Source organism: Chamaea fasciata, unplaced genomic scaffold (assembly GCF_029207755.1).
Source record: "Chamaea fasciata isolate MVZ Bird 193981 ecotype frontalis unplaced genomic scaffold, bChaFas1.0.hap1 SCAF_13, whole genome shotgun sequence".
Taxonomy (NCBI): Eukaryota; Metazoa; Chordata; class Aves; order Passeriformes; family Sylviidae; genus Chamaea; species Chamaea fasciata.
The window spans coordinates 7,292,268-7,317,847 of NW_027094098.1; the positions used below are offsets into that span (position 1 = coordinate 7,292,268).

The window sequence follows — 25,580 nt, forward strand, 5'->3', positions numbered from 1 at the left end:
TCTATGAAATGTTTCTGCTTGTTAGTGAAATTATTATCTAAGAACAAAGACTTTTTCTGGGCAGGATTATAGCCATTGCATACTAATTAATGGAACAAAAGGATGAGGATTACAGAAGCAATAACAGTAAAATACCCAGGAACAGTTGCACTGGGACATTATCTTCCTGTCAGCTGTGCTGATGTGTGCTTTGGCACATCTCCTCTTGTCATCCCACAGTAACCAGAGTCTTTTATGAAGGCCTCACAGAAGCACGCCTCGTTCTGTCCATGTGGCTTTTCTCTTCCAGAAGAAATCCTACCCACTGGGTCGGCAGAACCAGATGGGGAGAAGGAAATAATCTAATGCTGGTATACTGAGTGAATGGTTGACCAAAAGGGTTAGAGGATGGGTGATTTCTGTAGCCACTAATTGTGAGAGAAACTGTTCAGGGTGAAGTGATTCACTCTTCAAAAATACATGGTGGCAATTTGAGTATCCTCAGTCTGTTCTGGCATGAAATCCTAATGTATGGAGAGATTTTCACAGCTATCAGGGTCCTGACTGAGTTCTAAATCTGGTGACTGATAGTTTTTACTGGAAAACATGGCAATATGATAAAAGGTTAGTTTGCTGAAGAATGTTTTAATTTCTAGTACTGAGTACCAGAGATCAGATATTCTTAGCATGTTCCCTAGATATTCTGCATTTTCTTCAATTTCTACTCCACTCTTTTATTTAGAAATAATGTCTTGTCAGGGCTTCTAGTGCCTTTTTTTTAAAAAAAAATTATCCTATCTCCCACATTGAGGCCCCTAACCCTTGATTTTTAGATAGTTAAGCAAGTGGGTTCATGCGATTTTTCTATTTGTTGTTTTGGGAAGAAATTTCTACCAACCACAAATCTCTTCTAAAGAAATCACCAAACACACTTCATTTGAACCAAGAATATAAAAGGGGTGGGGGTGTGATTGGAATATTTGCATGCTTATTTTTTGACTTTTTTTCAAATGCATTATTGACAGGAAAGCTGTAAAATTGACAGAAATCAAAGTGACATTCTTTAATGTAAACTGTTGCAAAATTTTCTGTTTTATTGCAATAAATGCTCCCTTTCACTGCTTCCTATAAACGTGTAATTTTACTTTTCTTGCATGGGTGTAGTGATGCAGTGATTGGTAGTATTCCTATGGTTTGACTTTTCATCACCAGTTGGAACAGGAAAACTTTGATGAATGAGCCAAAAGCAAATTATGAACGGTGCAATTTTTTGTTTGTTTTAAAGGCTGGAAAACATTCCCTTATCAACTAAGACATCGAGGATTCAAAAAGCCCCCTTCCCTCCAAAAGACGGACTCATAAGCTCCACAAGCCCCAATCCGAAAGCCCACACTCAAAATTAAGTCCAAAAAAGCCCCTGAGGCTTGTGACACAGTTACTTTTTATGCCCCTGGCTCCTCCCAAGGTCTGCCTGCTGACAGGAGACCACCAGCCCAGCCACTGTCCCACTGCAGTCCCTCGGTAGAGACTTCTAGCCATGGATTGCAGAGTGTCTCTGGAGGGTCATTGCCATCGCGTTCCCTTGCTGCCTGCCTGTCCCACACAAGACATGAGCTGGCTGCCAGGCAAAGTGCCCCCAGAGACAAGGCCTTCCCTCTTCTCCTGGCTGTCTGCTGATCATGGCACACGTGCACCACTCCCCCACTCGCCTCTGACAACCAGGGCCGAGACAAATAAATTGGCTCCTCACAGTACCAAGGTTAGTTTGGGTGCAGGTATCAGTGGTGCTGCTCTGTTTGCGCAGGGCTATGTGGGGGCACAAAACGTTCCGCCTGTGCATTGCCAGCACCCCAGAGACTGAGCACAGCTGAAATCCGTCTGTTCCCTGTTTGTGCTGGCAGCTACCTGTGACCATGGGTCTGCAGCGGTCTCCTCATGGGCCTCTCAGGGGTACCTGCGCACCCGGACAGTCACTGGAGGGGTGTTAAACCAGGAGGAGGTGGGGTGGCTGCCTTGCTGACAATCTAATCAAACTGGCTCACCTGTCCTCCCACCGCAGCTGGGGGTGACAGGAGGAACCTCCTTCAACTGGAAACTAGGAACTTCCTGAATCAGCAGCATGACTTGGATCTGAGAGCATTTTAGCCAGCTCATAGTTTTAGATGTCCTGTGGGTGCAGTTGCTCATCTGTACAACTTTGCACCTTATTCCTGAAATAAAAATTCATAAGGTATCACGGTTTTGAAAGCAGGGTTGTGTTACTAAAAAACAGATGGTAAAAAGGGAACTTTATTTTGGATGAATTGAAGGCAGTCTTTTTCAATTAATTCTTTAAAGGCACTGAAGAATAATCCTTATTTTGACAGTGAAACAAAACTGTTGATTTGCTTGGTGATGCCCAAAAAGAGTGGTTGAATATAAATTATGCTGTAGGATTTTCAGTCATCAGAACCCATCCCAACTGTGATACTGTGATAGGAATACAAGCTTTTTCAGAGTCGGGAATTTCTGTGCAAACACTGAAAGCAAATATAAAATAAATTAATAACTCTATATAATAGGTTATGTGGTGATAGTACAAGTTAGAATTCTAGAGCAAGAAGAAATGCATGTAGTGCATCCCATGATTAAAATGGTCCTTTTGTATTGTTTCCAGTGTGTGCTTAAAAAAAAATAGTAGGTGGTGTTCTGCTGAAATCTTTAAAGATATCTTGCATCTTTTTCCAGTGGCTATTATGCATTCAGGCACCTCAGGAACAAAGAAATGACAGAGAAATGGATGGCCTGGGTTTAACTAAGTAGGTGATGGTACAGATGAGGCCTGATAAGCTTAACACTCCATCTCGGTGCTGCCACTGTGGTTTGCAAGGAGATTAGAACTGTCTGACTGTGAGGAGGGCAAGCTCCACAAATTCACTCATACATGGCAGTTCTGTAATGAGGTGATACTTCATTCCTTAAACTACTGAACTAGAACTGCACAAACAGATGTGTGCCTCTGGCAGTGCTGTGCAGGCAGCACAGGCTCTGCCGTCCCTCCAAATGCAAACACAATGTCCACTTGCCACGATTGTATTTTATTGGTGTACACTCTTCTGTGTATGTTTGTAATAATAAGGGACAAATTATGTTGTTGTGAAGTTGGAAAGTAAATTTAAGGGTGTTTATAATGCAGGGTAGAGTTTGAAGAGGATCTAAATAATTACTATAATTTTCAGTAGGTTAATGTGACAAGATTTGGTGTTGGAAATCGAGAGTACCTTTCCCTTGTTTTTTTTGCATTATGTTGTTTCACAGCAGAACTTTCAGACAGCTCACAAGATGGAGATGTGGCCCCACTTTGAGTGTTTTATACAGTGAAAAGCCCAAGGTCAGCTCAGACTCAAAACTCAGCTTTTCTGTGTTTGGGGGCAGCAGTTCTGCAGAACCATGGAAGGATGTGAAATGACCACTGAGACCCTAATTCACACAGAGTTATCTTTATGTGCTGACTTGTTCTGCCTGCTTTAATAGCACCACTTGTGATTTTAATTTCAGTATATGTTAATTACTCCGCTGCTTAGAGGCCTGAATGCAGTTCACCAAGGTCATCGCTTTGTGGTGCTCACTGAGGAATTTATCAATAGGTTGTCTTGCAATGACCTGTGATTGCGGTGCCTTTGTTTGATGCTTGGAGGTTTAGTGAAATTGTGTATTTTTATTAAGTAATGAAATAGTAGCAATCTGCTGATGGCAGTTTGCTGAAGATCATCACAAAGAATATGTTTTAAAAATGGAAACTTTAATTTCTGTGTCTGTGAAAATACACTGTTAATTATAACAGCCTAAGGTTTACTTTATACAAAAATAGTACTAGAAGAACTGTAATACAATGAATATTAAAATTATGGTCTTTAGAAAGCAACAACATTCTCTTCAAAACCAGAGAACCAGTAACTTTATCTTGTTTCCTCTCCTAGGAGCTTGCTGGTCCAGAGACAGTCTGTCGGAATAATGGGATTTCCAAATACTTTTTTTTCCTAGGAAGGGGAAGCCTCTTGTTAGATGCTGATTCCTTAAACTTTGTCTTTTTTTCAATTGCAAAGAAAGGGCAGTATTTAATTGACAGTGGAGCTGAATGAAAAAAACTAAGCTGCAGCATAAGCAAATGTAGTTTTCAGTGATAAGGCTTTCCATTTTGGGATATTGAACCCCACAAGGCTTAGAACATTTCTACAGCTGCACTCACTAGAAGGGTACTTGTGCTGCAGAAATGTAATTTTAGGCATTGGTCATTTATACTAATGAACAACCCAACCAGAGCAAGATCTTTTATTTAAGAAACAAACTTTCAAATTGCAGTCCTTGAAAATATCAGCTGGTATGTGCATATGCTCCCAAAGACACAAGCTGTTTTCTCTATGAGCAAATAAAGTAATATTTTTTCAAGTGTTCTAAACATATGAAATGAAGAGATACAGTGAGGAGATAACAATATGTGTTCATTTTGTAATTAAAAATTTTGATGTGATTACCATGTTCTTCCACTTGCTTCCTCTCATGTGTGAAGGGAGTGAAAGTAAATTAATTACCATTAGCCTGAAGGAGAGCACACTATATTCTTTACAACTTCATTGTATTGATTTGGCTGTTATTCATGGCTTCTATTCTCTGCTATGCAGATTGATGCATCTTTAATTCATAGATGCATTATCATTAATAGTGGTTTATTGACCAAGCAAAACAAAGCTGTTGTTGGGTCCTTTCTAGTGCCAAAGCTCTGGACTTTTTCTGATAAATGTATTAGTTTGTGCAGTCTCTCATAGACACTGGAGTTAGATGGTTTATTTCTGTACTCTAGGGTAACGATCTGTTGTGGTGCTATAGGTAATATACATATTTTGTGAGGTGAACTCTGTTGGTAATGCAATGAATTTCTAACTTAGAAAAAACGCTTTCTGCTCCTTTTTAGAATCAGAAAAAAGCTGAATAAGAATCTCCTTGTTTTTGTACATATTTTACAGCTAACTGAACATAGAAAACTCTCTAAGTGGTAGAAAAAAGAATGTGCCCTGCATTTTAACTTGAAATTGGTTTGGTTCAGATTAAATTTGGGTAAATTTCTTTTAAGTTTTCAAAAACAGCACTTCACTGATGATTGGTTGAAATGCTTCCAATCTGATCAGATACTGCCTTGTGGGTACGCAAAAATGAATCTAATCTAGCTTTGTAGCCAATGTATTTTGTTGTTTTGTTTTGTGGGATTTTTGAGAAAGGAAAAACACAGGTTTGTAATTCAGGTGTGGGACTATAAAAATTTCTGAGTAGAGGGTCTGAATCTGGTTCATTTTTGATGATAGGTTTTGGTGAAGGCGATATCATTAGGCAGCTATGGACACTTAATAAAAATGTCTTGAGTTTTCAATTTTGGGGGAAATAAGGGCAGAGATTGGGGCTGCTGAACTTTAGTCCTCTCTGCAACATTTGAAATTGCTCAGGGCTCATTTACTCTTTGCAGTGATGTTTGGGAATATTTACGTGTGGGTACAATAATGGTGCCAAGGTTACTGTTGTCTAGATTATTCATCCAATTTTCGTAAAAAACCCAAAACAACCAACCAAACCAAAAACAAAAACAAGAAAACCAAAACCCCAAAAAAACTCACCAAACAAACCGAAGAAAGGGCTACAAACACAACTCTGTCTGGGGTTTTGATGCATAGGACTTTTCCTTAATGAGGTTTCAAGTGTTGTTTTTAAAAGTGTGATAGAGTAAAAACTCTGTTGGGGAAAAACATATTGAGAGCCAGCATGCCACATGCCAGTCTAAGAACTCTCATAGCTAAATGGTCCAAAGAGAAAAGGATCTGCACAAGTTCTGCTGTACAGGACATTAGTTTATATCATATTACAGATTTTCAAAGGCAGTTATTAAATATTGGATTAAAGGTGGTTTGGAAGTTGAACTTTAACCCTTTATTTGTCCTTGTCTGTTCACCAGTTTGTTTTAGGAAGCTTTGAAGGAAATCATGCTCTGCATAAGGATATAGAAAGGCTGGCCATCCTGTACTCTTTCTTGTGAAGTTTTATAAGTGACTGGGAATCACATATGGAACTGAAAAGCATTAGCTTGTGTGGCAAAACCACAAATATGTTTTCACACTTCCAGGCAGTGCCAAATGCTATAGTTAGGTTTCCAAATCTTTTTTTTTTTTTTTTTTTTTTAATGGGTAACTTGCTGAATTCTTCTCAAGACATCTGCACTCAGACCACATGCAGGTGGTCTGATTTTCAGAGGTGCTGAGAATAGACTGATGTTGCTGGCTTTTATGTGACTGACGGGAGTTCAGATTTTTGAAAACATAATAATTTTTAATGTTCAGTGGTGAGATGAAGAATTGGGAGCCTAAATTTAGGCCCAAATTCAGGTATTCAGATGTTATGTTTTTCTTGTTATTACAAGTCCCCTTTGATCTGTAGTGTTCTGACACCTGTCTGAAACCTGAAATCAGTATAAATACTTTTATTAGGTGCATACAGAATAGTGCAACGATGAGCCAGAGCAGCAGAGATCAATGCCATGTCCTTCAGAGTGACAAACAATGAAATATCAAGCTCATTGAAGAGTTTATGTTGAAGGTACCACACAATGGTTTAGAGGTGTCCAAGCAGACAAATGTTCGTGATAGAGAACATTGCAAAACATAATTTGTGTCCTGAGGAGGTTGTGTTTCTTTTTCTGAGGAACACAACCCATTAGCGATTCTTAAAAGCAGTGCTTTTGGACCTTCTCAAAAGACCTGGGTATGGTTAAGCAAAGGTTTGTCATGGAACACACTTTTTTTTTTTTTTTTTCCTCCATACATTCCACTTTATTTCATGTTTTTCTGGCTGCTCATTTTATTTTATTGCTCGTTTAGGGGCAACCACGATGGGTATGAAGACAATTGTGTAATTTTTCTTAGATGGAAAATAAATGTTGTCTAATAAAAGTCCGTAGAAGTAGCAAAACCTAATACAAGAGCTGGGTGTAAGGCAGGCATAGGTTGAGGAGGAACAATAAGGAGAGAAAGATATTCGGTGATAAGAGGAGTCTAAACAGAAAAAACCCATTACCAGATTGTCTGAAAAAAAAACCAGTTTGTGGTTGTATCCTGTGACCTTACAGCACAAAGTAAGCTGCCTCATTTGGCTGTTCTTGTTTCCAGCAACCATAGAGGCTTTTGGAGAAGACTAATGCAGCTTTGTGTACAAAAGAAAATGTTGTAGTATCTCATCCCGGCTGAGAATTGGTGATGGTAGTGAGTTGTCAGGTTCCCTGCTTCTGAATCTTCAGTGGCTTAGAGTAAATGTACAGGACGAAAGGTTTGCGTTCTCAGATTGCTTCAGTGTTTTGTGCAGAACAGATTAATTTACATACTGTTAGTAAACTTACTTCCACCTGAAAATATAGTGAAGGCTTTGCCTTGGATGGACATGTCCTCTGGATTACGTTCAATTCTGCAGATTTATACTGATAGGTGTTTTGTTCCTCGTGTAAAGCAGTTGATATGAAATACTGTAGTGAGTTTTCAAGAGTATCAAGAACAGCCTTATAGAAAAAGGAGTCTCCAGGGCAGTTCCAGAATGTTCTTTTTCAGTTTAAATGAGTGCTTTATGTTCTTTTCTAAAATAGAAGCAAAGGTGTGGGTAATTGTATAGACAGCTTCTGTGAAATATATTTCCAAAGCTGCTTTTAATAGCCTTTGTTAACTGGCTCTTGAAACATCCTTGGTGGCCTGTGGAGATGTTTCAGATGTCTGAAACAATTTGCAAGACAATAGCTTGCTTTATCAGCTATTTTCAATTATGATTAAATTCATATTCAAGAAGGCTGGTGAGGTAACCCTCCTGGAAAAGGAGTCCCATGTGCCCTCTGCCTCTGCCATGGGGCTCTGAAGGCTGCAGCCAGGCAAACCTTCCCAAAGATTTATTACTCTGGTTAGCACTGACCAAAGCAACTTTGTTAAAGGGAAGGATGGGAATGCATTTCCAAATTCCATTTGCTTGGAATTAGATTGCCTAACTAGTTATTTGGATCACCCATTTGTGGTGATTTTTTTTCATTAGCTACTTTGAGTTAAAAATAAATACCGAATTAATCTCAGAGAGCAAGCATTTGAACCTCCTGCAGTGTGTTTCCTTATCTTTTTATTTACTAGATGTTATAATTTATGCATCACCAATGTGACTGCTTTTCTAAAATTGTATTTGTGATGACAAGTACTCTGTGATAGAGTAGCTTTTATCTTCCCCCACTAGCTCAGCTGTTTTAACCATACTTGTATTGAAGACTCTTCTAATTAATGCTGTTTACATGGTATTCTTGATTATGTAGATGGTATATATGTTTATATATAGACAGATATAAACATATCTAGTTGTGAAAGGTTCAAGGAGGCACCTTGTGTGGCATTTCATAGATGGGGCTAAATCAGGAGTGGGGTTGTTTGGTTTTGATGATCATTCAGCTTAATGCTTTAATGGATTTGGTTTTGTAGCATTTACACATCGCCAAGAGGTAAAAATAGGTCAGAAGTAAATATCTTTGTAAAGATTAAATATGCTGGGGGTATAGTGCCCTTGCAATGATTTCAATGTGGAAATTATTTTGCAAGGAAAGCAGTAACTATCCTTGTCAAGTCTGCTGATGATAACAAATTTCCCAGGATAGCTGATCTTTGGCTATAATATAACAGGCGCAGCATTGAGTAGCTAATCACGGTAAAGTAGTATGCAAAAAATATTTTGTTTTTAAAGTGTTCCTTTTGTGAAGTAACCAAACTGGACTTTGAGGCAATAGGAGTTCCTCACACAGCAGTGTGTGTGCAAGAGTCAAATATGTGGGGGCTAATCCAGAGCTCCTAGGAATTGTATGATGAAGTGAGTGAGAATTTCTCTGCAGAAAATGAGTGTGCCATCACACTAGGCATTGCTGATGGATTTCATCAACAAAAAGAGGTTCAGGAAAGGTTAATAGGAGTGTGTAATGTGGTGTAACACAAACTCTCAATTACTAAGGAGTTCTCTATGTCAAGGTGAGGAGAAGCGTGCTGTTGTGACTCACCTTGCCATGCAGATCAAGAGGAGGTTAACAAAGTTGACTGTGGTTTATTGAGCAGGGCATTGCCAGAATAACCAAGAGAACTTGCTCTCTTTGTAGTTCTGAACTGTTGTGTGACATTGGGCACATCACTGAATTTAAGGATAGCCCAATATCCTCTCCCACATGGAGATTTTGATAGATAGATGCTTTAAAAAGTCTTTGCAACTCCATGGATGAAAAACTTTATACCGACTCTGAACTAAAGTAATTTTGTTCAACAACAAAATAAAAAAAAAAATAGATGTTTATTTTGTTAAGGTTGCTCCACTGAATGAATACATTTTAGAGTCAGGAGGACCAGACAGCAGCATAACAGTGGCACTCTAACAAAACCACCCCACCATGGGGTCAGTGTGATAAGGGGAAAATACAAATCTTGTACGAATCAGCGATTCACAGATGAGTCTATCGGAGGAGTGCACCATCTGTATTTGATATCTCTGCTGTGCCTGTGCCATCTGAGTACCCTTCTGCTCAGTGGAAAAACTCAGACGCCCACTCACATGCACATGTGATGCTGGAGCAGGCTTTTTATTTGGCTTCCAGTCGGGTTTATTCCAGCAGTGCATACATGGTTAGTGACCCCTCAGCTCTAATGAGGCATTCAGAGGCTGTGCTGGATAATTTTAAATCTTCTACTGGGAATTGCTCTACCATCTCCCACACGCAAAAGGGATGTGTGCTATATGGTTGAGGACTGCAAGAGCTCATGCCACATAAGGTTTCAACTGTCACCAGTTTTGTCCTACCAATTTGAAAATGGATATTGTCTTTTAAAATGCTTTGGTAGACTTTCCAGATGAAGAGTAATTTATATTTGTTTTGATTCAAAAGCCCAAAGCCATGTTTTGCTATAGTCCCTGTTCTGTGCATAGCTTTTTAAATTTTAACAGAACTGTTAATGGGTTAAGGCAGCAACTAATGAGACATTTTGAGTTTGCTCCATATATAGGGCAGGTTTTGGGTTCTAGAATTTAAAAAGATCACAAAACAAAAGCCTGGATAAAGTGCAGAGAGGGAGAGGTGTTTTTAAAACACCCTAAATAAATAACATTTAAAAAAAAAATTTTGTGCAGTTGTGCTAAAAAACACCAAACATATAAATTAAGAGGAGCGAAGAAAAATGAAGGGGCTTATGTTAGATTGCAATGGAGAATAGGTTATTGAAAGAAAAAAGAATTTCATTATGCATAAAAAAGTAGTTCATTATCAGCTTTCTGATCCCTACAATTTAAAAGAACTTGACATAGAAATTCAAAGCTACTTCAGTTGGGAATGTCAACTTGAGTGATAAATTCATGCCTTTAGGGGTAAAGGATATGGTCAGAACTGTGGCATAACTTGTGACTCTGTAACTAAAGGAGCTGCTTTCAGATCTGCAGATTGTGTCAGCCGTGAGCTTTTTGCAGCCTTTCAGTCTCATTAATTACATCTGATTGTTGGGGCATCTCAAACATAGAATCAAAATAATCCTAGTAAGTTTATTAACCGCTTTGGCCCTTCAGTCCAGTACCGCCTCTCTGAAGGGAGTCACTATTAGGACCTGCATGGCAGAGGGAGTGAAGCAAGTCTAAACAGTTCAGCCACTGCATAGCACAGCCTTTCTGCTGGGCCAGAGATATTAATTGAAATCAAAAGCTGGTGATTTAATCAAAAGTGTATGTTTCTGCAGTCTCATTTTACATCTGCAATGCTGAGGCTTGAACATCTGAAAGTGGTTTTTTGAAAATGGCATGGAGTAAACACACATTTAATTTTTTCATGGAAACAATGGATAGATTGGATATTTGATCTGCCATTTGCATGCTGGTTCTGCTTTTTCATTATAAAACATAAAATGTATATATGCGCATATAGTTTTAACATGCCTGTGACAAAATCTCTCAACCAGCAACATTTGTGAAGTGTATGTAATAGAGCTACAAATGCACCTCAGAGGCAAATAAGAGTTCCAAATATGCAACACAGAGAGATGACTTCTAAAGTATTATTACAAGATTCCTGTTGAATTCCTTTCTTTAATCAGGATGGTAGTGGTATTTACTGGCTCTGAAAATCCCAGGGAGTGGGAAGAATTTTCATCATAAATGGGTGTAGTGTTCTGCAGATGTACAAAGCAACCAGAGCCCTTTTGAAAGACTGAGACTGAGGACGGTGTACACATGTGTAAGTAACTTGAAATATTTTTTTATACAGCACAAAGATGAATATCTTGATTTTGATAAGACTTGATAGAAGGAGATACAAATAGGAACACAAAGACCATGTTTCTCTTTAGAATAAAAACAAGGAGAAAAAAATTCGAGCTGTAGCCAATAGTCTTGCTTCAAGAGTGGACTTCTTCTCCTGCCTTGGTCACTCAAACTCTATGAGTTTTGGTGTGGTTTGGCTTTGTTTTGGTTTTGTTTGTTTCGGGGGTTCTTTGGTAATTTTTTGTTAGCACTTTTTGGTTTGTGTGTGTTTGTGTCGTTTCACTGCCAAATATTCAGATTGCATTAAACGCTTCTGATCTGAGTTTTGTACAGATTGCTTTTTGGTTTGTTATTTCTAGATGATCATTTACCAAGAAAAAAACCCCCACACCTAAACCAGTGAAAAAACATTAAAGCATTAAGGGTTCTGACAGTGAAATACTGTCTGTCTTTCCCCGGTGCTTATGTGAAATGATCTGGCAAAACAGAGACTGAAGAAATAATGTATTTTTTGTGGGCTTTCTCAAATGATAAATGTTCTTGTCTCTCTAGAGAATTCCTTACCAAATGCTGATTTTTGCAAGCAGTCAGAATCAGCATTTCAAGTATTTTTTTTTAAATAATGCAGCAAATCAGAAGTTGTATCTGCTTCATCTTCTAGACAATTGGAAATTCAATTATCAGAAGAAATTTCCAACTATGACTCTGATATTTCATACCCTTTTTAAAGTAAATCAGTTGTTCATAGCGAAGTTAGAGCTCTTTTCTCTCCTTTACTAACAACACACATGTATTATTGGCTATGTTACAAATGATGAGAATTATCAGTATCTCTTAATGAAGTAAAATTAGGGAATATTGAAAAAACCTTAGGCTTGATTATTTTTTTGATAAAACAAAGTAACAACTTTATCATCAGCTTCATTATTTTTACGTGGAAGGGAAATGGCAATTTAAGGCATTTCTTGTACGAGCACCTTCGTAGTAACAGCGCAACAAGGTAGTTTGCAAGTCTGGAGTATAAAAGGTGAGCCTGGCCCAAAAGCTTGTTTTTTCCACCACTCATTTTGCTTAACTGGAATGATAGTGCCATGTTGCTTTCTCAAGATGACGTCAAAATAAATTAATTTCATTTAAAAAACAAATTCAAATTTATTTCAAACGGACAATGTCTTTGCTGGTTTAATCTATTGAAACTAAACCCAAATTTAAGATGTAAAAATTTAGTGGTGGGGAAAGGATGAGGGCCTAGAGGTCAGACAGCCTCCGCAGTGAAAGGAAGAGAATGCAGTATTAACGATGGCCTTTGTTGTGGTTTTATTGTGGTTTTGTGTTTTTTCACTATCCTGTGTGATTCAGGTTTCTTGCATTGATAGTTGTTATAAAATCAGGTTCTCTGTAGATGGAATCTAAATCCCCAGCACCCTGCAGTGGGCACTGAGAGCAGGGGCACAGACACACCCAGGTCAGGCTGGTACCTCTCCCCTCCGGGCACGAGGAGAGCAAAAACTGCTTGAAGCTTTTTCCAACCACATAGTTCTCCTGTGTTGGAACCTTCTAATAATGGCTGAAAAATAATAGAAGTGCTTTCTTATGGCAATGGATTTCCGAATATAAAAAACACATTACGTAAACCTCTTGGTTGCCAGGGACTCGCACAGAGCAAGTAAGCTCTCCTAGTTTTGTTGCAAATGTTCTTGAAGGTTTCCAGCAACTGAATAGACTTGTACCATGCAAGATGTGGGGTCTTTTCAAATAGATCTGAAATAATATTTTCTGTTTCTTCATATTTATTCTTTTGTGTTGGAACTTTGGTGTTTGAATGATGAAAAAATGTGTTTATTTACGATGAACTGGCATAATTATAAGATCATAAATTATGAGTTAAGAAATCATGCACATCTATTTTGAGTGCAAGTTATTTTTAGTTTTCAAAAGTACCAGTTACTCAACATTGAGAAGTGTGGCTTTTTAATATGCTTTCACAAGAGCCTAATAGACCATGTGTTAGGATTCTGTGTGCCTACAAAATCTTGTGGATTTCAACAGTACCATTCAGTTTTCAGGCAAACGCAGTGAAAAATTGCCTGGCTTTCTTCACTCAATGGCAAAGCTCAAATCAATAAATCTGATGACCTGAAAGCTGTCTCTTCAAGTGATGCATTTTAGAATACTTTCTAAAAACCCAAAGGTCAAGTCTAAAGGAAACATTTTTATCAGGAGGTGATATGTTGAACATGATCTGTGCAGCTGGAAATAGGTGATTCAAATTTGTACTTGATTTGTTTTAAATTCTCTAAAGCTTCAAACCCTGTGGGATGTGGACTGACATTGACATCATTAATTAACTGGCAGTGTTTTCAATTTACTCATCGTTTACTGCATTTTATCATGGTATGTGTTACAATAGCATTTACCTCTCTTGTCTGCTGTGTTCTTATATTTTCTCCAGTGAATAAAAAGCAAAAGCGTATTTTTTTATTTTAGAAAATCACTTTTATCTCTAGTAATGACATAAATGGACTTCAAGAATTGAAATCAGAACTTGGTTGATGCTATCTAAGTGCAGATCAAAGAGGGGAAAAACCCCAAATTCCCCTGCCTGCCTCAAGGGAGCAAGATGCAAGGGGTTTGTTTGAGGTTTTGTGGGTTGCTAGATTGCTGTGAAGGTCTCAGACTAGAGATTCATGACAGAAATTAATGTGGAAAAATGAAATTATTGCTGAAATTACATATATAAAAAAATTGCCTGAAGTATTTACTGACAACTTTTATTTTTAACTTTGTTCTGAAATTGTCTACGAATTGTTTTATTAAATATTGTTTCATTATCAAAACATTCACACAAGTTTTTACAGAGAAATGTAAAGTTTAAAGGAAGTACAAAGTGTCAGTCTACCTTGAAAATTAGTTTTATTGGGGGAAATGGGTGCAACACATGGAGACATTGCCTTAACAAACGGCTACTTTCTTGCATCACCAGCCAGGACATAACTAGTCCTGACTTATTCACTGTTTTGAACCTTCTAATATTTATCCAAGTGCTTTGAACCACTGTTTTTGGTCACCTTATTCTCCCTTGTCTCTCTGGAGTTCTCTAAGAATCAGCATTCTGCAGGCAAATTTTAATGATGCTTTTTAAAAATTATACCATTTCATTTTATTCCCTCAAATACTGTGTGTTGTCCCAAGAGACTGCTGTAGGGGTTTGGGAGATATTTCTGGCACGCAGGCTAATTGGCAGGAGGCAGGTGTGCCTTCCTTCTCCCTCACTGTGTCATGGAGGGGCAGGTTTGTGATCAGGTGAAGGGTTTGGTTATGGATAGTGATTAGCTCGACACAGCTGTGCTTGTTTTAGAGAGAGAGAAGCAAACAATAGCCAGGAGTGGAGACCAACAGTTCTAAGAGTACAGGCTGCAGTGGAATAACGTGGGGGAAGAAGAATGTACTCAGCATTAAATTTTTTAAAATTAATTTTTACTAAGCTTATTTGTAAAGGTTCCTTGATGAGGAAAAGAAGCATTGATATGCAGAAAAAAGAGGATAAAAATGTATTGTTTTTTTTTTTTTAGTGCTTAGGCATTCTGAGAGTTATTCACGTTGTGAAACGAGGTAATGCTCATCATATTGGATAAAGGGTGCTTTGCTGCTTGTGTTTGGATGAAGGCTCATGTTCATGTGCTTTGTTCAGGCTTTTCTTTGCATAGAAAGTTAAGCATGTCTAGATAAGCTTGTAGTGTAAGTAATCATAATGGAAGCATTGTATAAAGCTTGTGATATAGGCATCTACAGGAAGTTCAGCTGAGGAGGAGGAGGATTCTGGTTTGCCAAGGCACAGGGATTGCCAATCGTATCACTGTTTTTACATGATTTTTGGAGGAGATACAAGGATTTTTTGTTACTTCTTTTGGCTCTTGTTTAGTTGTGGGGAAGAGTAATTTAAACGTTGTGAAGGGGAGTTATTGTTTTCCTACAGTGCATGAGATAAATATTTTTATTATTTTTTAAATGTACTTCTGGTTCTAATCCAGTTGTTCTCTCCCCATGACAGTGTCTTGGCACAAAGCAGCCTGCTGTCACGCAAATAAAGATCAAATAAATGAAGAATGTCAGCAAAGTGTAATATAAAACGAATAATTAGTTGTCAAAATTTCAGCTCGTTCCCTGTGAGTAACTTTTCCCTGTTTTTCTTTTCTTCCTCCAGAAATACAAAGAATATGAGAAGGATGTTGCAATAGAAGAAATTGATGGCCTTCAGCTTGTGAAAAAGTTAGCAAAGAATATGGAAGAAATGTTTCATAAGAAGTCTGAAGCTGTACGGGTAAGCAGCTGATCAATCTGCTATTTCCTTCTATGATGTAAAACTAAATATATGGTTTAGGCTGTGCTCTGAAGACTGTACTAGCAATTGAAGGTGCTGAAGTGGAAATGCTAAAGCATTCAGAAGTATTTTAGGATCACTGTTCAAGAGAATAGATTTAAATTATTTATACCGTCAACAGATAAATGTAAGGGTGTGCAATGAGATTGGGACTACCATTTTCCAATATGAGTTTTTAACATACCACTTGTGTGCAGTAAAGCCCCACTGCATATGGTTTAAATGTTAGATTTTAAAATATCCAACCAAAGCAGACTTAATTTCAGTGCTTACTATTATAAAAATAGTATTGCAAGGAAATTTCGAGTTCAATAACTGTCCTTTAGTTTAGAAAAAGATGCAAGCGCTTTAAATGGTAAACACTTTAATTGTGGCAAGGACTTCATCACTGTTCAGGCAACTTATTAATGAGCATTGAATAACTAGACAGCTCTCTGTATATCTGTAATTTTTTGTGCCTATTTTTTTTCCTATCTCCATTCTGATCCTCCTTTCTTAATAGCTTTGGTGTCTATTGGAATTACTATAAAACCAAGAAAAATTTCAGAATTTTATGTTTTATTATGTTAAATAGGAGTTTGTTGTGACATGTGTTCTAAAGAGTAAGAAATCTTCCTGTTGTAGTTTTCCTTTAGCATTATTCTTTGCTAGAAATTGAGGTGACTGCCTGGAACAAGAGCTCCTGTGGCATCACCCCTGTCAGCAAACTCACAGGACATTATGGTGATGCTGTTTACCATCAGCTGCTCTATTTCAGCCAGATTTATCTGCTCAGTTGAGTTGAAGATCCTCATGTCTCCTCTGCAGAGCTGGAGGTATCACCCGAGGATGGGGATTCCTATTGTGTGACTGAGGATACAATTTCGCCTTCAGCCTTGTACTATTTGTTATGGTGCAAAGGGAGGAAAGAATTTGGCTATGTTTAAGAGGTTGAATTTTTAGGGCTGGCAGTGAAGTAAAACATTTCAGCTTGTAAAACTGAGCACACTTGGCAGGGAAGCAGAGAAAGACAATAAACATGGAACCCCGCAATGCTGTTTTTACAGTGTGTTTTTCAGAGGAAAAACTACACTTTAATATGTGTGCAAGAACTTCCAGAAGCCTGAAGAATATTGACTTGGGGAAGGGGGAGGACTCTTTTCCTTGTTTCTTAGCAGAGAAAACTGCTCCCCTGAGGTCATAATGTGAACAAAGCATTCTTGGAGCAGCGTTTGTTTAGAGTGTGAAGTGACCAGCAAGCTGCACACTTGGCTGGTGAGGGAATAGAATTCCATCAGTGAAGAGTGGTGGTGGGGAAGAGCAGTTTGTCTCTCAATTAGAGCTTCATAACAAATGTTTTGAACAGGTTTGGTCTCTTCATACAGATGGTGTTTTTATCTCAGGAGGAAAAAAAAATACAGGATCAATATAGACCACCATGCTCTGAGTAAAAACAAGCCCAAATTCTGTGAAGTTAAACCATGCGTGTAATCTTGAGTGAATGGATTTTAGTGCCAGAAAAAGAGGCTGAAATCCAGAGCCTTCTTTGGAAGGTTTCCATCTTTGGAAAAAAAGCTAAAAGTGTGGTTTGGACAGAATCACTTCTTTTAAGAAATGATCTCTTTAGTGTACTTTCCAATTAAGTTCCTAATTTTTTTCATAATGATATGAATTGGTCCTTCTTGATGTTAGAGATGGAATGAATGACCTGTTCTGTTCTGGTAGTAAGCAGCGCTTATTAATTGGCATCCTGAGAAGTACAAAATCCTTTGGTACAATGCAGGTTTTGCATAAGTTTCATCCTTGGTTCATCACAACTAATTTTTCCCTCATATCTGGGGAGGTGGGATGGAAATTAGAAAACTCCTGTACACTTAAGAGCTCTGTTCCATCCTGATACTGGATCACCTTTTCTCTAAAATACTTGGATTTTGACATAAGTTTTTGATGGAAACTTGTACGAGAGCAATGAAACATAGAACTCACAATAATATGTCAGGTATATTGGTGGTGATGTTGGAGGAAGTATTAAATGAAGAATCCCTTACAAAATATCCCTCAGCCTTAGAAATAATGGAGACATGACTGGGAGGCTGAAAATCCAAGGATTCAGAAAATGTGTTCCAACGATAGCCCAAATTGTTACCCTACACCACTGAGTGAATTAACTTCAAGTAGACATCAAAATCCATGGTTGATTAAAATGCATTATCCAAAAGCATTTTGGGTTAAACATTTTTCTTCATGTTCTAGCAATTGTAACACTCTGAAACTGTTCAGAAATTCATAGTACATAAAGTGTTTGATTTTTAAAAATGGCCAAGAAGAATGACCTGGATATATAAAATTAGGATGGCTTGGATAGGCCTCACTTGGGTTTTTTTTTTTGTAGTTCTGCTTGATGCTTTCAAACATATGAACTTGTTTGAAACTACTGATCACATGTGAACTCTTTTCCCTCCTCCCCCGTAATATTCTGGATGAATTCCTATCTTTCATCGCTTTTCATAGTGATTAGTTGGTTCAGTGTGATTTTTATCATATTCCCTCCTGTTTGAATTACCCTTCAGTATGCAATTATCCTATCACAGATTGTCCTATTTTTGTTCTGTCAGATACATAAGATAAATGGAAAACTGAAAGTACTAAACCAATTATATAACCTTTTGTCAACTACTTACTGATGGAAAACCTTCCAAGCAACATTTTTCCCCCCACTCCTGCTCCCCAGTGTTCACTATTTACCTTGGGTTTATATCAGTTCAGGATATTACTGTTAACCATTTCCTTCCTAATGCTGCTTTACTGGATTGAATTTTAGGCAGGCAACTTTGTATTTTATTTTGAAGTATTTGTGACATGAATTAAGTGTAAAATCCCTGAGCTGTGGTTTTGATTCAATGCCGCTGGTGTTGTTTCTATCCGTGGCAAATGTAAATGTATCCATTTGCTTTTAATATTATAATGCTTAAGATGGGAAAAATCTTACTGCCCATAAGGTGACAGACACAGAAATCTTTTCTGCACTGTTTAGTAGTCAAAACACAAATATTCCCTTTGAGACTCTTGTTTAGTCTGCTGTCACTTGAGATATTGCTGCTTTTAGTGGACCTTTAGTTATTTCACTCAAAGGAAATTTGCTTGATCAGCCTTAAAATTACCTGTGAATTTTAAAAAAATATAGTTTTTAGAAGGTTTTGTGATACTTCAATGACTTTACTAATTTGAAACTGAATGGGAATAAAGCACAGTGACATAATGCTCAGTAACAAATGACAATGGCAACAAATTTGATAGAGAAAAAGGTGGAGTTAAAATTGTTCATTTGATACTTTTAGTTTTCCTAGTTATTGGCATAATGGGAAAAAGTTGAAGGCTAGAGGGAAGAGAAAAAGATAGCAAGTTATTAGGGAATATTTGAAAAGCTATTATTATAAGTTTATCTTTGTACTAAAATTTTGATTTTCATTAATATTTCCTTACAAATAAAGAGGTGCTATAAAAATGATCGTAGATTCACTGCTAAGATGGCAAATCAAGTGTTAAGGATGGTTTTTCTTTAAGGCAACTACACTTGCTGCAGTGGAAAATGCAAATAAGAGGCTTCTTTTTATTAACTTTTCCTACTATAGCTACCTGGTGTTCATTGTGAAGCTGATTCTCATTATAACTGTAATGTGAAAAGTAATTGCTGTTGTACAGTAATTCAATTTCTGTGCATTCATGCATCAGTAAACCAGCGGGGTTTATCTAGAGAAACCTGGGACTCAAAAGCTTTTTATCATGAAATTCCACATGCAGGCAAATGTTCTTCCAAGGAGTAGAATATCAGCATTTACATTTAACAAACATTTGCAATGAAGAGAAATGGATTTTTTCCCACTGGTGATTTTTACACCAGTCTTTAAGCTTTCTTCCGATCCTATTAGGATGATGCTGTTTATGCACAGTTAAAGTGTTGTATGTGTTTGAGATGTTTGTGCTTAGTCATAGGCATAGGTGGTGTGCACATTTTAGCATGCACATGTATATTTGTGTGGGTACAGATCTTTAGATGTGCATTTTGGGTTTTATATGTCCAGCATCAACAGATGCAATTTACTATTGTTTTTCTGCACGTATACTTACATATATATGTAAGCAAAGTATTAAACAACATGTACTGTGTTCAGGTATTTCCAAGAAAATACTGGTAAATTGGTGTCCTGGTCAGTAAATTAGTTTTTATTTAAAGGGATTTGCTAATGAGTGCAAAATGAACTTGATTTAATGAGCACAAAGATCTCGGCAAGTAATTCAAAGCTGAGAGTGAAAGTTGCTAGGGAGTGCTGCTTTATTCAGAGCACTACAAAATACTTCCATAGAGTGTATGAAAACTCAGAAAAAATTGCTGTTGAATACTGTAGTCAATAATTGTAGTTTTTATTTATAAACCACCTCCAAGTACTTTAATCTTTCCTTGGGTGTATTTGGAATTTAACTAATTTTTAGCGTGTACCTTAGTGGTGAGTTCATTCCTATGCGAGGCAACAGTGAGGAATATTCCAGGTGAATTTTGAACTGGTGGATTTTTTTTAAAATTTTTTTTTTAGACTCTTTTAAATGTGCACTGGCTTGAATGCCCACTGTGCATTTTATTGCATTGTATTTTCATTCTGATTTTCTATCGCTTTGATCAAGGCTAGATCGGGAATGTCATTCTTGACAAGAGAAGCAAACAATCATTCATATTTTATATTCATATAATATAATAGAAATAGATCTTTAATGTCAAAACATATTACTTTTCTAGGCTCACTATTTCAAAGATAGAATAAATGAAGTTCCTTCATTGAGCTAATTTGCATCTGTAGAATTAGAAGAAAAATGAATATCAATGTGCATTCTTAACAGCTGCGGCTCAATGGGGGTTGTATTGACCCCTGACTTTTTTTTTATAAATATAGTAAGAAAGGGTTTTTTTTTAAAAAAAAAATCTGCAGATGGAAATGGGAAAAAAAAAAAAGAAACTCAACATTAAGTTTATAAAATTACTGAGGGAAAAAATTATAGGTGGTTGTGGGTGGAAGGAAATTATGGTGGATCAACCCAGTATCACTATAAATAGTTTTAACTGACAGAATAAAGACATAATGAATAAAGCAGAGATGGCTACAGTTGTGTTAATTACTGCTGACAAATTAAAGGTTTTCAGCAATATTTTTGTATTCACATTTAGTATTTTAACTGTAATTGCTGCTATTTAATTTTGGTGTCATTTAAACTTGCTCATAGTCTTACTGGTCTCCTTGTGTCAGTATAAATTTGTGTTCTTGAAAGCGTGGAAAGCTTTATTTTTACTTTTTTGAAAATTAGAATACATCGGAAAATGAAAAGATGGATAGCAATCCACTGACAGTGGAGTATTGAGTAGCATAATACATTACCTTGATAGTCATAATTTGGAGAATATTTAAAGGCACAGTAAATATTTTTCTTCTTTATTGCTATTGGACTTGAAGATTTCTTTTGGTAAATGTGAAGAATTTAGGATATTCAACAAATGAGGGATTGGCATACCTATTCTAGTGCAAGTCATCTAAATTCCACATAGCTGTTTCGCTTTTTAGTTCTTTGAGTTTGCCAAGAAATTTGTGTATTTATAAGCAGATACTGCTAGGAGTTCTGAAAGGTGGGGGGGGGGGGGGAAAGATCTATTTTATTGGAGTGTGGGTGGGCTTCTTTTCTCCTTAACCTTCATTACCGTCCAATGGCTGTGGTGTGAGAGCTCAGACTATCCTCAGGTGCATTTGCTGGTAAACAGGAAGAATGAATGAAATCAGTTTGCCTCGTACCACTCTGTGTGTAATGGAATAAATATGGAATAGACAGCTTCAATGGAAGCTCATGCTTCTGTCTGTAGACCTCTCTGAATCATAGCAGGGAGCCCAAGTGCATTGATTAAATATTTAACTCCCATATATCCTAAAATCCAGGTTAGCCGAGTTGTCAAAAACGGGTCCTGGTAGGGGGAAGAGGTGAAACATGGAAAAGCTCAGTGGGAGAGAATGAAAAGAAAACCAGGAAAAAACTTCAGGGACATGTTTCCAGGGGATATGTGTTTGCCAGGATTTCCAGGGAGTCATGTAGGGGATGTGTAGTACCCAGGCCTTCCTGCTCCCAGCTGATCACTGCTGGAACACACTCTGCTACAGCTCTGCAAACGTGGAGCTTTCATTGTCTGGGTACAGTGTGAAATAAATATCTACAAAAAGTAAAGCAACTTGAACCATCTGGGATGTTTTGTCTGTCTTTAAAACCCTCATGTTTGTATGTTAAAAGAAAAAGAGTCCATGGTCTAGTCAGTCAGGAAATTTACTGAATTTCTTGAAGTTCAAATTTAGAAAAAAGAAAAAGTACTCATGAGATAAAAAGGAAGAAAATTAAGACTTTTAAAGAAAACTTCAAAGAATTTGCTGCTGGAGACAATTATAATGGTCTTACCTCCAGTGCCAAGAAAAAAAGGAAAAAGTATTTAAAGATAGTGCATTCAACTATGTAGCATTTACGTGAAAACACAGCGAGGAAATCCAGCCACTTCACAGATTAGTTCTTGTACTAAACTTCACTGCAGCGTATGTAACATTCAGTCTTTGCAATCAACATAAAATAGTTTTTCAGACAGCATGAAAAAAACCAGTAAAGTAGTTTTGAAAGAACGAAGTAGGATAAATTAGTCTCATTTATACGTCTTTCTTATCAGTGTTTTAGGGTATTAGCATATTTTAGTGCTTTCCATTAACATTAATTATTTTAAAAAATTTAGTCATATTGTCTAACTTTCTGTTCAGTGTGGGATTTAAACTAGTCACTTCAAATAGTAATGTTTTAATTAAAACTTAATTTCACTGGCACAACTGTCATCTTCTCAATTTCCAACTAGGATTCTGATGTCATACGTGATGTAAATATGTATCATTGAATCTATTTATTGGAATTATAAAAAAAAATACTGGTACTTTTATGTCAAAGAAATTATAGATGTTTGGTGTCATATCAATTTTAGAGGGTTTATTGATACCTATTTTTAATTGATTATACAGATTCTCCTGAGAAGATGCACTGTAACTTGCTGTTCATGTAACATTAGTATGTTTTTTGAAACCTTGTGTTCATTTGCTTTAATGCTTAGGAAATAAAAAAGATCTTTTCCTTTAGAGATTGCTCAGCCTTCATCCGTGCAGAGCAGGTTTCCAAGCTGCTGCCTTCTTTTTTCATTCCATGAATGATGCCAGCTCCCCTGCTCCATCTGTGGAGCGTGAGGGAGCACCAGGAGCAGTAGTGAGGAGGAGCCTGTTAATAGCTTTCTTGGAGGGATTTAATGAATGGTCATTTATCAATACTTTGAGGAGGAGAGAGACTGTAATCTCTGTGTGATTCTTCATTTTGAAGTGCTCAGAAACATTTCAATGAAAAGAGGTGTAAAGAGAATTCATTAATGTTTTTTATGAGCATTAACTCTTCCCTCTGTGATGGAGCTTCCAGCAGGGACTGTGCTAGGTCAGGTGTGTTGGCTCAGCCTGACCTGCCACTGGAGCATCACTGCAGGATAAGAGCCTCCTACACAGATAACTGAGGGCAAATACCCCATTTATCCTCTTCACTTCCACCTTTCTTGAGTTTGACTCCACTGTAATTAGTAGGAAGAAACCTGCTTACCCTAAAATACTTCCAGTTTAGTTGATTTTTTTTGTCTCCAACAGCTGATTACATATTGCAAACATGCCCAGCAGTGGCCAGCACGTTTCCTTGCCCTCTCACCTTTTGGATTTTTAACACCTACTGCTTCAAAAGTTATTCTGCCTCATGTTACTTTCTCTGGCCACTACAGTTTCTTTTACCTTCTAATTTGAATAGAATTATACTTTAGAGGCTTATACAATAAACCCATTGTGCTCCTTTTCCCAGCTGAAGTTTCTTTAAGGCTGGAGAACTGCATGAACTCTTGCAGCATGCTTTATAAGCTCATGGGCTCTCTGATCATCCCAGGGAGCTGCTGACAAGGGTGGGGGTAAAGAAACTCTTCCCAGCAGCACTGAATTTCAGGTGGTCACAATTTCTGCTGGAATTAAATCAGAACGTCAGGATTATCACTGCTGGTGGTATGTGAAAGTATTTTTGGAGACAAAAGCAGAGCAACAATGAGATAAGCTGCTTCCTTTTTTTTTTTTTTTTTTTTTTTTTTTTCCCCCGGGAAAGCCAGGGCTCATATTGAGAGCGCGTCAACCAAACATTTATTTAATGTTCTTGTTTTGAACTGTATTTTAACAGCTGTCTGAAATACAACTGCAATAAAATATCAGATTTGATGCTGTAACTAAAATTTCAAATTTCAAATGTTCAAAACTAATCTTACTTTTGATGAATACCAGGAGAAAGGCTCAAGTTTTGTTTCCTAATGGTAGACTTCTCAATTGTCCTGGCCTGTACTTTGACATGCTTGCAAATTGGTAGTGGTCCTTAAAAAAGAAATCTCCCTTCTGGCTTCCACATGTGCTTGCTCACCTCTCCTTTCTCCCTTACTTCTGCTCCACTGAGCTGTGGCAAAGCTGTGCAGAATAGTCTGAGAATTTTAAGACCAAAGAATTACCCAGTGGAGAAAGAGAGGCTTTATTCCCTTAGATGAATTAGGATCTTGTTCATTGCATGACATGAAAAATACTTGTAGGAGTAAGGCCCATGAAAGAGATGGGAGACAGGCATGAGTTGGATCATATGATGGACACTATTTTTTTGTTTTCTCATGGGAGTGGTGGTGATGACTTAGAGATCACATCTCGAAGTGGATTGGAGATGACATCTCCCCATTTGGATGATTTTTTGAAACTCTGGTGGCTCTGCCAATGTTGAGGGTAATTGTCTAAATATAGGTCACTTCAGGTCTGGTGTTTTGTGTGTCGCTGGGCTGAATGTGCTTTGCTGTTGCATGCTGTCCTAGAGGGTGAGAATCTCCTCCCCTGTCTGTAGGTGATCAGTTCCTTACGTACGGTGGCTGCAGAAAGCTGAGCTCCTGGCTCAGACCACGGATGTCTGAGCAAAAATGTTCCAAATCAGTAACCTGAATCTCTAGAGCTCCAGTAAAATATAAACAAGACTTAAAATTTCATTTTCCTAAGGTGATAAGGCAAGGTAGCTCACACACGGTACATATTGATAGATTTGAGATTTTGCTGGACGAAAGGACTCATCCTGAGTCTCACAGTGCACAAATTCTGTGGTACTTCAGTCTGTGACACTGGAGACCAACAAGCTTTAGAGCTGATAGGAGGGGTGGAAAGACTTTTACTAAATTAATAGTCTTGCTGTTGATCAATTTAACTATTTGATCAAATTCTGCTTAAAATTAAAATGTTAATGGATTTCAAATTACTTCCAAAGACAGACTGTGAATGTGAGGCTTCATGAAAATGTCTAGGCAAAGCTTTCCATGTACACAGCCAAAACCATCCTAATACATTTCTGTTGTAGATTTAGGATTTGTGGCAGGAACAGCTGAGGCCCACAGCTCTGGCAAGAACTGCAGCACACTTGCGTGAGAGCAGGCGCAGCGCCTGACACCTGGGCTGGAGTTTGCTTTTCTGTTTTGAGGAGACACAAAGTTAAAAATCGCTGGGTCGGAGGAGTAAAAGTTGGAACTTGATTTTGTGGCATTTTATGTTTGGAAGGAAGAATACTGTTCTCACGTTACCCTAATGACTGTGTCATTTGGTGCTGGTGCCACGGGAAGAAAAATTGTAGTCATTTATTTCAGGAGCATCTTGACTTCAATGCCATGTAATTATGCCACATTACCTTTGGTATGTTTTAAAATTATTTGCAGTGAAGGGAACAAACAATAAGTTATAGAGATCACTTTTTAATTTCTTTTACCTCCATATAAATAGAT

At 37.5% G+C, this 25,580-nt stretch overlaps 1 protein-coding gene across 2 annotated transcripts in view; it reads left to right on the forward strand.

Annotated features, from left to right (window-relative positions):
- The window catches only part of CACNA2D3 (calcium voltage-gated channel auxiliary subunit alpha2delta 3), a 394,699-nt gene that overhangs the window by 68,755 nt on the left and 300,364 nt on the right, over positions 1-25,580 (forward strand). For both annotated transcript variants that reach the window (XM_066195341.1, XM_066195342.1), the window contains exon 3: positions 15,500-15,616. In XM_066195341.1, the coding sequence (XP_066051438.1) occupies positions 15,500-15,616 (117 nt within the window). The remainder of the gene's footprint in view (positions 1-15,499; positions 15,617-25,580) is intronic.